General features: G+C 40.8%; 1 protein-coding gene across 2 annotated transcripts; it reads left to right on the top strand.

Annotated features, from left to right (window-relative positions):
• Positions 1-231: 231 nt before the first annotated feature.
• Positions 232-10,786, top strand: lgi3 (leucine-rich repeat LGI family, member 3). 2 transcript variants are annotated; one of them, XM_071353198.1, is made up of 10 exons: positions 232-525; positions 627-842; positions 2,126-2,197; positions 3,494-3,565; positions 5,338-5,409; positions 5,529-5,600; positions 5,843-6,012; positions 6,109-6,273; positions 6,470-6,560; positions 6,872-10,786. In XM_071353198.1, the coding sequence occupies exons 2-10, from the start codon at positions 634-636 to the stop codon at positions 7,599-7,601; spliced, it is 1,653 nt and encodes a 550-aa protein (XP_071209299.1). In that variant the 5' UTR covers positions 232-525; positions 627-633; the 3' UTR covers positions 7,602-10,786. The 2 variants fall into 2 exon arrangements, with proteins under 2 accessions (XP_071209299.1, XP_071209300.1); XM_071353199.1 differs by lacking the exon at positions 232-525 and having other exon boundaries at positions 532-842.
• The last annotated feature ends 2,112 nt before the right edge of the window (positions 10,787-12,898 follow it).

Genomic DNA, 12,898 nt, shown 5'->3' with positions numbered 1-12,898 from the left:
GAGAGAGAGAGAGAGAGAGAGAGAGAGAGAGAGAGAGAGAGAGAGAGAGAGAGAGAGAGAGAGAGAGAGAGAGAGAGAGAGAGAGAGAGAGAGAGAGAGAGAGAGAGAGAGAGAGAGAGAGTCTGAGGCAGTGTAAAGACCCCAGAACCCCCTCGCCCTTCCATTCCCTCCCAGCCTGCCAGGCCTGACACTGCCTTGTTCCTCCTCTCCCCTGTCTGGCTGCCTCCCTGGTCATATTTTTAAGTCTTCTGTGTACGATAGTAAATAATTCAGAGTCAGTGGTGCTGCGTACAGGTCCTAGTGCGGGGAATTGCAGCCTCGCTCCCGCATTCTGCACTCTGACAGCAGCTCTAGGGAGAACACACACATCCAGGGAAGCTGCAGAGCACACACACACATTCAGTGAAGATACCATCCGACTGCCCTCTCTCTCTCTCTCTCTGTCTCTCTCTCTCCCAAACTCTTCACAGTCGTTCGATAGCTCAGCAACATCACTTCTACTGCTGCGGCTGCTGCTGCTACAAGGTAAACAGAGATTTTATCTTGTTCTTTTTTGAAGGGGAAATACAACTTCTTGAGGCTCAGCAGTCTTTTTCACCAGTCCCTTTGCCTCTGTCCATCCGTAGACGAAATATGCTGAATACCGGATCGAGAAGGGTCCCGGGATGGCTGAAGCTGTTGGCCGGCCTATGTCTGCTTCTCTGCCTGGTGGGGGAGACCGGGGCCAAGAGGGTCCCCAAAATCCCCCGCTGTCCTACCACCTGCTCCTGCACCAAAGACAGTGCCTTCTGTGTGGATACCAAGACTATCCCCAAGAGCTTTCCCCCTGGGATCATCTCCCTGTGAGTACAACACTGATCACTCTGTGTGTGTCTGTTCATGTATACTCTTTCAGATTTTTGGTCTATTCCTTACATTTCATTCCAAAATGATAAAACCAGCTGTTGATAATGTACATGAAGACTGTGATGTCATGCATGGTTTTTACAGGTGACATTACATCACGCAAACATAGGCTACACTTTTACAATATATTCTGCAGTGTCTACTCTGGTTACCAAAAGCTTATACTTCATGTCTACAACTTTTTTAAACGGTTTCAGATTATTTTATATTATACTACGTTTCTCAAGAGAGAAAGACAGTGTTTGTGCTCCTCAAGAACATGTGTCTGAAAGATTTTAAAGAGACATTATGAGAAAGAAAAGATAATGTTCACAAATGCTAATAAAAGATAACAAATGGGCACTGTGCCTCAGTCTCTCCTCATTCTTGGACAGAAGTCAGGGGGAGCTGGCAGAAATGAGACTACATTGATTGGAGTAGAGCAATGGGATGTGCCATAGCCCTCCTGGGAGAGACACTTACAATAGATTCACATCTCACAGCAAAAGACCTGCGTGTCCTCCAAGGAATAGTAACCGTACGAAGGTTAGATAGATAGTGCGCACTCAGTAAATGGAAAGCCAATAACGTAGTAGATAGCATACTCTATCTGCATACATTTTACTTATACAAGAATCTTGGGTTTACTTACATTTTTATCTATATTGACTCTGAATGTATTATCTTTCTGTAATTGAGCATTATGTTCTTGTATTTAAAGAGTTTGGGGAATTGAAGAGCACAAGCACTGCAAGGTGGAGGTGGCCTCATTTTAAAGTGATGAACACATGAACCTGTGAATAAGGAAACTGTGTCCTAGTTTTAAAAGATTTTGCCCTTCTTGAAATTCAAATAGTAAGACAGATTGAGCCACGGGAGCTCTTGGTAAAACATCCCATGCTGCATGTTCAGTTCTGTCAATAAATTGACTATGCCTGGGGACCGAGGAGAACATTCCCATGCAGGCCCCACCCCCTTATATTGATTAGGTGTGATGCAGTACCACCATCCATCAGGGCCTAACGATTCTTATTTTTCCCTTTCAACTTTTAACCAACAGTTATGCTAATAAACATACAGAATTCACAAACCTCTGTGGCTGACTGGCAGCATACATCCACTTTAAGCATGGAGCAACAAGCCCTTTCGCACAACAGGGGTTGGATAAGGATTATGAAATAGACTCAATGTTAATTGATGGAGCCTGAATGCTGATACGTTGATTGTCTGTACTCCTCAGGACGATGGTGAATGCAGCCTTCACTACAATCCCAGAGGGAGCCTTCTCCCACCTGCACCTTCTGCAGTTTCTGTGAGTATTCATGCATATCCCATCATCCTATTCTCTCCCTTCCTGTCTGAGGTAGAGGAATTAGAGCAAACAGTCTCAACTTTACTTCTGTGGTTTGGGTTCAAATGAAAATGCTAAACATGTTCTCTCCAAGACATCATCTTCTATACAACAACAAAACATCAGCTCGACCAATCTCGCCCGTTGTTTTGGAGACCAAAATCAAGATAATACATGTAGTAAGTTTGAGGGATAAACATACACATACAGATAACTAGATAAAAAGCACAAGTCGTGAAGTAACATTTGTTAGACAATACAAGCACTATAAATCTCTTGAAATAAACTGTTATTGAAAACAGTGGTGACATGGCAGTAGTGAAAGTAAAGTGGCTCTGTATCAGTGTCATCGCCAATGACTGACTCCCTTCAGTTCTCTTCTATTTAAACAATGGCTTATCTGTCTACGCAGATTCAATGGAGTGTGTGTGTTTGTGTGTTTGCGTGTGTGTGTTTTCACATTTTGTGGTTTTGAGCTCATATTAAAAGGCCCAATGCAGCTGTTTTTATCTCAATATCAAATCATTTCTGGGTAACAATTAAGTACCTTACTGTGATTGTTTTCAATTAAAATGGTAAATAAGGAAACAAAAATAGCTTCTTAGCAAAGAGCAATTTTCTCAAGCAAGAATTTCGCTAGGACTGTCTGGGAATGGTCTGAGTGGGGAGGGGAAAACTGAAAACTAGCTTTTTGGCAAAGAGGTGTGGAACTCTCTTTCTTATTGGTCTATTAACTAATTAATCACCTGGTGATGTCACCAGGCAGGACAAAACTCCATCCCACCAAAACAGGCTGACATTTCAGGAGGTATTTTCAAATAGCTCTTACTGTAAAATGGCATTATCATCATTTTAAAAATGTCACAGTATTATTCCAACCACATAGCGTTTAAATATATATAAAACACAGGGAAATTAGGTTTTTGACTGCACTGGGCCTTTAAAGCTGACCTATACTATATTGAACAGTTGATCTGTTCCTTGAAATTGAATAGCTCTTCCTATTTCCACTCCACAACCATTCAGGTGATTTATTTGTTACTGGAGGAGATGTTTTGTACACTACTTGTGTCCATGTGTAATCCTGTGTAAATAAATACACATTTACAGTAGCCGGTATTGATTAACATGTTTTTTTACCTCTCCAGCAGTATTTTTCTGGAGATTTTATTAAGTCAAACATTTGAAATGGAAAGTGAAACAGATTTCATTCCAGTGTGTTATAAACCTTCTCTCTCTTTCTCTCCCTCTCTGCAGTCTGCTGAACTCCAACACCTTCACTGTTGTGGCTGATGATGCCTTCGCAGGTCTGTCACACCTGCAGTACTTGTAAGTGTCATACTTTGTGCCCTTATTCAACCACAGATATACCCCCAACAATCGTTCTATCTGAGAGGAGGGGGTAGTGGTGTTACAATGAAAGATCCAGTTCTCAGCCAGACAAGGATCGCTTAAATAACATTGGATATTGATCTTCCTCCTACCATAGAGCCTTACTGTCTTTGTGGGGCCTGATGAAGCTGAGCATACCATTTTGTTAATTGATGAGAAGTTGGGCCCCAGGAAATATGAGGTTGCTGATACCATCATATTTGCTGCTTTCCACGGAAGCAATGCATTAGGCTCCATAAAATGATTGTGTGGCTCTGGCTGCAGCTCAGCCCCAGTGCTCTGCATCGCCCTGCCAGCTCTACCCAAGGTGGCTCCTCACTGTGAATGCTAATGAACTCATATCTTCATATTCAGTGCTGCTCAATATAGGAGACAGAATGCAGGCTGGCTGAGCTCACACTGTGTAGCTCTGGGATGCTTCACAGATCCAGAATGAATACAGAGAATGCACTTGTAGTCAATTGTCACCTGAACTTTGATACAGGGCTCAGGCAATATTTATATTCATTACTGAACCCATGTAGAGGCACCCTACTAAGTATCTGATGACGGGGCTCTTTTGCCAACTGTCAATTCTCAATTTTAAGTATATCCAAAACATACACCTGCTACGTTAACTTCATTAGAAAAATGTGAGTGGGGGCATGATGGCTTGTTTGTTTTGAACCCTTTTCACCGCAGCCAGTAAATGGCTGTTCCTAGATCCCCTCCCCCCTCTTCTTCAACACTTGGCTTATCCTCAAGGTCAGTGCTGCTCTTACTGCAGACATTCCAGCCAACAGCCAGGCCCAGGTCCATTCCCATTATAGCTGCTTAAGATTCAGGAAGCAGGACATGGTCCCCTTGGTAACAATCTTTTTAGTTAAATAAATAAATGAGGGACAGACAGAGACACAATTATGATAAAAGGTTCAGTAAGACCAATGTTACACTCTGAATATGAAAAAGAAGGCTGTGTATTATGCATGATTGACATGGCAATGTATTCAAATTACCTTGATGGTATTATATTGGCAAATGACCCTGAGTTCTACCAGAAAGCATGTTTTTATCATAAGAATACACATTAATTGAGATGCCACTATTAATAAAAGCTGTCTGTCTGAATCATTCATTCACTGTGTTGATCTTGATTGTCATGATTGCTTGCATTTTTTCAGAAGTCTACTATCTACACTGAGTATACAAACATTAAGAACACCTGCTCTTTCCATGACATAGACTGAACAGGTGAATCTAGGTGAAAGCTATGATCCCTTATTGATGTTACTATTTGAAGGGGAGGAGATAGGTTAAATAAGGATTTTTAAGCCTTGAGACAATTGAGACATGAATTGTGTGTGTGTGCCATTCAGAGAGCAAAACACAATATTTAAATGCCTTTGAACCGGTAGAAGGTGCCAGGCACACTGGCTTTGTCAAGAACTGCAACGCTGCTGTTTTTCCCACGTTCAACAGTTTCCCGTGTGTATCAAAAATGGTCCACCACCCAAATGACATCCAACCAACTTGACAACTGTGGGAAGCATTGGCGTCAACATCGGTCAGCATCCCTGTGGAACGCATTTGACACCTTGTAGAGTCTATGTCCAGACAAATCGAGGCTGTTCTGAGAACAAAAGGGAGGCGTGTTCTTAATGTTTGGTATACTCCATGTATGTGTGACACAGTATATTGAGTGATCCTCTCTCTCTCTGTATGCCCATCAGATTTATAGAGAACAATGACATCCAAGCCCTGTCAAAGCACACCTTCAGAGGGCTTAAATCCTTGACTCACCTGTGAGTATATCTTCTGCCTATTTCTCTGTAAATATCAATGGAAGAATACTAGTTATGAATTGCATGGACATGTTATGACATTATTAACGGTCTTTAAAATTAATATCTGTTTTTTGTAGTTCTCTGTCAAATAATAACCTGCAGCTCCTTCCACGAGAACTCTTCAAATATTTTGACATTCTGACAGACTTGTAAGTACATATATTTTCAAAAGGGAACATGGTATCCTTATCATCATTGGTTTCATCTTGTGATTTTATGTTTTTAAAACAAGTAACTATAACTTATTAGTATTAACATACTATTACCATGTTATTACCCACGTTATGAAGTGCTGTAATTTAAAGTGCTACTGAGAATCCTTACTACAGATAGTTTTCTAAGAACTGTGTCATGGGTGGACCATAATTATATTTTTCTATGTGTTACCCAGAGACCTGCGGGGTAACTCTTTCCGCTGTGACTGTAAAATCAAGTGGCTTGTGGACTGGATGGAGAAGACCAACACCTCTGTCCCTGCAATCTACTGTGCCAGCCCATTTGAGTTCCAAGGCCGCAGAATCCATGATCTCACCCCACGAGACTTCAACTGTATCAGCGCAGGTTTGTCCCCAATTATTTAAAAAATAATTAATTTCACAGGACATCAGGGCACTTATTTTACAGGTTGATAATCTTCATCTCTCTTTTCCCCTGTAGACTTTGCAGTTTATGAAACTTTCCCCTTCCAGTCTGTGTCAGTGGAGTCCTATGAATTCAACGACGATCAGTTTGTGGCCTTCGCCCAGCCTGATACTGGGTTCTGCACACTGTTTGTATGGGATCATGTGGAAATGGTCTTCCGGATGTACCATAATATAACATGTACGTTTCTTACAAGACTCATGCCTTCTAAAAATAAGTATTCATGCCAGAAGACAGTCAATGCATTCAACTATTATCACTTAATTATAGACCAAGGGAATTTACATTGTATCTTGGAGAAAACTACTTCTTTAAGTACACAGAGGATACTGAAGTCAGCTAAACCTGCTACTTTCTGCTTCTGTGTTTCTCCTAGCTCGCTCCGCTGTCTACTGCAAGCCTGTGGTAATAAACAACACTCTTTACATGGTTGTGGCTCAACTTTTTGGAGGATCCCACATCTACAAGTGAGACTTATTCAAATTCCTATAAGCAATACAGTGTCATTGACTTGTTCCTTTTCTTAGCCACAAATTGTGTTAAACGGATACTTCGAGATTTTGGCAATGAGGCCCTTTATCTACTTTCTCAGAGTCAGATGAACTCGTGGATACCATTTTTATGTTTCTATGTCCAGTACGGAAGTTAGAGGTAGTTTCGCGAGCCAATGCTAACTAGCGTTAGCTCAATGACTGGAAGTCTGTGGATATCTACTTAAGGTTAGATGTTTGCAATGATGATTTAGGGATGGCTGACCTGATTGACACCTTCTTTTCAGGTGGGAAGAGGACCCACAGCGATTTGTGAAGATCCAGGACATTGACACCACACGTGTGAGGAAACCCAACTTTGTTGAGACCTTCCAGCTGGATGATGAGTGGTACTTTGCAGTGGCAGACAGTTCCAAGGCAGGCTCTACGAGCATATACCGCTGGAGCAGCAACGGTTTCTACTCCCACCAATCCCTTCATCCCTGGCATCGTGACACCCATGTGGAGTTCCTAGATGTGGAGGGGAAGCAGCGTCTCATTCTCTCCAGTGCCTCCCAGCCCCCAGTGGTTTACCAGTGGAACCGCAGCCTGCGCCAGTTTGCCTTTCATTCCCAAATCACTGAGACTGCTGATGTGCAGATGGTCAAGCATTTCTGGGTGCGCAAAGTTCTCTACCTCTGCCTCACACGCTTCATTGGCGACTCCAAGATTCTACGCTGGGAGGGGCAGCGCTATGTTGAGATTCAGACCCTGCCCTCACGTGGCTCTATGGCTGTGTATCCATTCACCGTGGGCCCACGCCAGTATCTCCTCTTAGGGAGTGATTTCTCCTTCTCTCGAGTTTACTTGTGGGACGACCTTACCCAGCGCTTCCAGCCCTTCCAGGAGCTCAACATGAGAGCACCCCGGGCCTTCAGCTTGGTGTCAGTGGACAACAAAGACATCCTGCTGGCAGCCAGCTTCAAAGGCAACACCCTGGCCTACCAGCACCTAGTAGTGGATCTCAGTGCCAAATAGACTAATCCAGTCAGAATCTCTGAGACCATTCATGAGTCTGTTCTGTTCTTATGGGGCCCCGATTCCAACTTAGGAATTTACGCCTTTCCTACACACGTCTTTCCGACGCATTTCTTAGTATTTTGTATTCAGACTTACCTTATTTAGTCGCATAACGCGCTCTGCAGGTGTGGCTACCCTGCACACTCTGAATAAATTTCATTCAACCTCTGAAAACCCTCCCACTTGCTAGCCAACAGATTTTCTCATGGAATCTTCATTCAATATTGTTTTCAGTACACTTATCTTAAGCCATCCCTTTAAATACGGTGCACCTTTTAGTTTTAATTTTGTCGACAGACTCGAGAGAACGGGTTCAAAATATTAGGGATCAATGAAAGAAAACAGCAATTGGTAGATGTTAGATATAAAAATACTCTGATCTTGCAGATTATTTGGGTTTAGGAAAGTATTTATGAATCATAAAAAACAGGTTTAGAGAAACTTTACGCACAAAAGAAAATGGTGATTTAATTCATTCTGAAAATTGCCACATTCAGTTCTTCAACCCATGGTAATGTTGGAAGATTAGTGTACATAGAATTATAACAGGGAGAATAGTGTACAACAGTGTTCTATCCTCTCATCTATTGCCTGCACTAACCATGGAACTGTGTGATGACACGACCAAGTATTGCGCCATGCATGGGGTTCAAACTATTACAGCTTGGTCTGCGCTTCACTCCGTAATGATTGAATTGTGTCTTTTATATTATCAACTGTTACTAATGATCCTCAGCAACAACCACACAGCCGTGACGGCATTTACAGAGGAAACAAATGAAGGTAAACAAAACAATGTAAGTAAATGGAATGATAATGAAGGCTATACCAACTAAAGGGAACTAAAAGTAAATTGTTCATTGAATATGTGTTGTTATTAGGCCTACTGGCGGTCGATACTGATAGTGGCTAATATTTAACATGATAGAAATAGGAAACAGAGAAAGTCATGGTAGTCAAGACATTCGAGAGTGCCCATCCCTGCAAGTTAAAAAAGACTGTACAATTTAAATTCTGCATAATGGCACAGTATTTCATCAACTTTACTGTGGGAAATGTTCATATGCTTCAGTTTGCTGCCATATGACTGGTTTCACGTCTCCAGCAATTATAAGGTAAAATAGACCTAACACAAGTGTCATTTATATTTACAATTCCCTTATCAAAAATGGATTACTCATTTACCTAGCTGTTATCAATAGCTCTTATCAAGTTGTAAATTACAGTGCATGGCGAATGCTGTTATTTCTATCAGAAAAAAATAAAGTAGATGCTTTTTCCTCTTGGAACCGAAAGGTTCGCTCGACCTTATTCATGGTGTCCTCGTGCGTAAAGGTGGTGGAATTATGAAGGAATTAAGTCAAAATCAGAATATGGCATATCTGTAGACACACCTCTGCCACACCTTAATTTCTTAGATCTCCACCCCCAACGAATTGCAGGTGAATAGCATGCTATTCTCATGGTTAAGTTTAAGGTCAGAATATGCATAGAGGGAAAAGTGCATAAAAAGGGAATTATGTTCAATTTAAGCAAGGTTAACTCGGGTCGGAATCGGGCCCATGGAGAAAAGCAAATCATCTAAGCCATGTGACTAAATGCCTGTTAGGTTAGCTAACCACTTTTGAAGAGTGAGTACTAACAAACAGGAAATGCATGATATCTTCTGATGTCTCTGATTGAATCAATTAATGTGTAATGACAAAACATATCACCATGATTAGTATGTGTCAAATCACTTTGCAACATCACTACTTACTCTATTTAACATGAATTTATGCTACATGGGAAATATAATGGGAGGTGCAGATATAGTACAAATAAAAACATATAAGTAACATCAGATTATGTGAAAAGCATGTGCATCTACTGAACGGTTTTCTATTGACTGTTATAAAATCATTTTATTCATGCAATAGGGAGAAGACAGCTAGTACGTTGCAATAAACTTTAGTGAACTATTAACAGAATAGTTAACAGAATATATTCTGTTAATAGTTCACTAAAGTTTATTGCAATTTACTGGCTCCCTACTCATCTTCTTTCTTGAATTACCTGCCATTAGGGGCCTGCCCTCATCTCATTCATGCAATAGGAAAATAACTGTTCACATCAAATAGAGTTTGATATGGACATTCTATGAAATGCTAGTTAATATATTTTGTTCAAAGCAATATAAACTGTAATCTGCATGCCATAATGGTCTCTTTACAGTAAATTATATTTTATAAAATAATGATTATTCTGAATAAGTTTTATAATGTTTCACAGGTAATAAGAGCTATCAATGGTTTTGTCATAAATAACATGTATCTCTCTATGTTGTTGATCATGATTGATACCAATATATTTTCATTAAACTAGAATGTAGCTAGGCTACACAGATTTCCATAAATGAATGTTAACTGAATAGTACTGGAAGGTTATGTCAAGCTCATGTCATATATGTGAAAAAATGCATGAATATGTACACTTTGTATGTTGTGGCTAAACTACACGGGCAGTCAATTCCCCAAACATTTTTATTCCCAGTTTGAATGCCTAACAATTGAGAATCAGTTCAAATCCAGGCTTGACTCCTCATGTCTGTATTTGCTAAACGTTCAAAATTTTGCCTAGAGAATGTGTCAACATCCAAATTCTGGCCAAATCCCTGTGCACTTTGATTCTACATAACTTATAGCTTGTCTCCAGACATTTTATGTTATTCTCCTCTGTGCATTTTATGTAGCTTTACACTGTACGTAATGTAAGGTATCCATGCATCTACTGTAATAGTGCACCCACATTAACTAAAAAACTTGCAATAAATACTCACTTTAAACATCCTCATTTACACAGTTGACATTTACACATTATTCTGTGATTAGCCTTTACTGCATTTGTATGGAGAAAAGTTACTCTTTATGTCAAATATAAAATAACTAGGTTCAACATTATTCTTTATATTGTCTACCATGTCTACACATTGTATGTGGGTTATTATTAATATAGTGTTTGTATGGTGCACTAAAGTGTAGCCTAATTCACCCTTACCACCATGGAATTGGATATAGTGTGAGAGCAAAATATTTGCCCTGAAAATTGTTGCCACTTGTATGTATCTGAAGTAATAAATGTCCTATTAAAAATGCTGCATCTAAGCTTTACTATTCTGAACTTCATTATTCTGGACTTTAGTTTTCCTTGATCAGCCAATGAAGTTGGAAGTCCCACCCAGTTGACTACATTAAAATGTTGGAAGCTCTCAATGGCGCTACCCATGCTAATACGAGCTTTTGGCCACTAGAGGCCTCTGTCATTTTCCATGGGTGCTTCCTACTGCAGCTATCTAGTCAATATGGGTGACAGTCACAGTAAGCACATGCATACAACTAATGAAGCAACAGTACAACCATCATTAGTACTTTTTATAAAAAATAAACAATAACCAGTTTTCAAACATAATTTTTCTTCTAAGACGACCAGTGAAATTGTTATTCCTATTTGGTATCCTTGGGACGTCCCTACCCTAAACCCTAAATCTTAACCCCTACCCCTACCCTAACCTTAACCTTTTAAAATGTTTAACTTCAATGGGGTAACGTCAGAGTTTGGACATCCCAAGGATCCCGGATAGCAAGGACCACATTGAAATAAGACTCAGTTTTGTGAGTCAGTGACCATTGTCAAGTCAGTGACCATCATTGGTTACCACCTTTCAAAGTTTGTTGCATTATGGGGTAATTTTTTTTTTGACTTGCACCTACATGTCGACTGCATGAACTTTACAACAATCATGTGATCAAAAGTCATGAAGTTTTGACTGCAGTCGACAGCAAGTTTCTGCAGTTGCTCTTTACCAATTTCATCCTGCAGCCATCACCTGCATTGTGGTAGGCTCTATTGCCAACCAATCATTAGGGTGTTTTTGTTTGACACACACGAATGTGTCCAAAGGTATGACTAAAACAGGAACCAACTTTGCCATAATTCACGTATACAGTGGATATGTACAAAGGAATGTGATATTTGATGCTCACTCTCACTGATTGAGTGTACACAAGTATGATTTCAGTTTGTGAGCCAGTGATATGGGAGTTGGAGCCATGTTCATTTCGACATTATAAAGAAAACTTTTATAAACAATGGCAACACTGCCATGTTGATCTTATTGAGCCTTGCTGTTGGAAATCCACATTAGTGTCCGACTTTCGGCTGTCACAGATGCACTTCTCCCTCCTACTTCACTTGACTTTCATCTACAGTTGGTTGTTTTCGCCTTACCACTCAAACGGTATGGTATGGTCAGCGCTTGCGTTGTGTGCTTGAGCGATGCAAAATAAATTGACACATACATGTTATTCGATCATTGCTCGCGCGCGTCAACAAGCGTCTGCGTAGCCAGGTGCTAAAATAGAACTTGGTTCTATTTGTGATGCTTAACGTGCTGCAAGTCCCGCCTCTCCCATCTCCTCATTTGTTTATAGGAGCATATACCCATGTGCCATCTCCTCATTGGTTTTTAGGAGCCCACGTGGGTGATTGAAAGATGAACTGAAGTCCACACTCCAGTCGGTAGTGGTAATGCACCTTAAAGTTGGTTGCCAACCGCCATATGAAGTCCAAAGAAGAAGAAGAAGCCTGAAGGGGGAGAGATTACTAGGAAACAAACTGTTACCCTTTTATTTTTCCTTTGTTTAACTAGGGAAGTCAGTTAAAAACTCATTTTTATTTACAATGACGGCCTTCCGCGGCCAACCCCTAACCCAGACGATGCTGGGCCAATTGTGAGCCCCCCTATGGGACTCCCAATCACGGCCGGTTGTGATACAGTCTGGAATCAAACCAGGTCTGTAGTGACAGCTCTAGCACTGAGATGCAGTGCCTTAGACCGCTGCGCCACAGGAGCCCTGGATAAATTGTTGGACTATAACAACCCAATGTTTATATCCCAGGACAAATTAGCTAGCAACAGCAAGCTAACTAGCTAAATTGCCATAAATGTTTAATGCTTTTCGACCTATCCCCAAATGAATACAGTTGGTTCAGAGTTTGTTTTGATATTTCAACCTGTGTATCCTGTTCACGTCTGGTGTGGGAGGACAAAATCAACACGCGCGAGCGGTCTGGTCAGTAATGAAGCCGACTATAGATGAAAATCGGTGGGTGAAGTCGGAGAGGTGCATTTGCAACAGCAAAAAGTTGGACACTGTAGTTGTTTTCCAACAGCAAGGCTTAATTAATAGGATCAACATGGCAGTGTTGCAATTGTT

This window comes from Salvelinus alpinus, chromosome 19, assembly GCF_045679555.1.
Source record: "Salvelinus alpinus chromosome 19, SLU_Salpinus.1, whole genome shotgun sequence".
Taxonomy (NCBI): Eukaryota; Metazoa; Chordata; class Actinopteri; order Salmoniformes; family Salmonidae; genus Salvelinus; species Salvelinus alpinus.
This window is presented reverse-complemented; position numbering and strand designations above follow the sequence as displayed.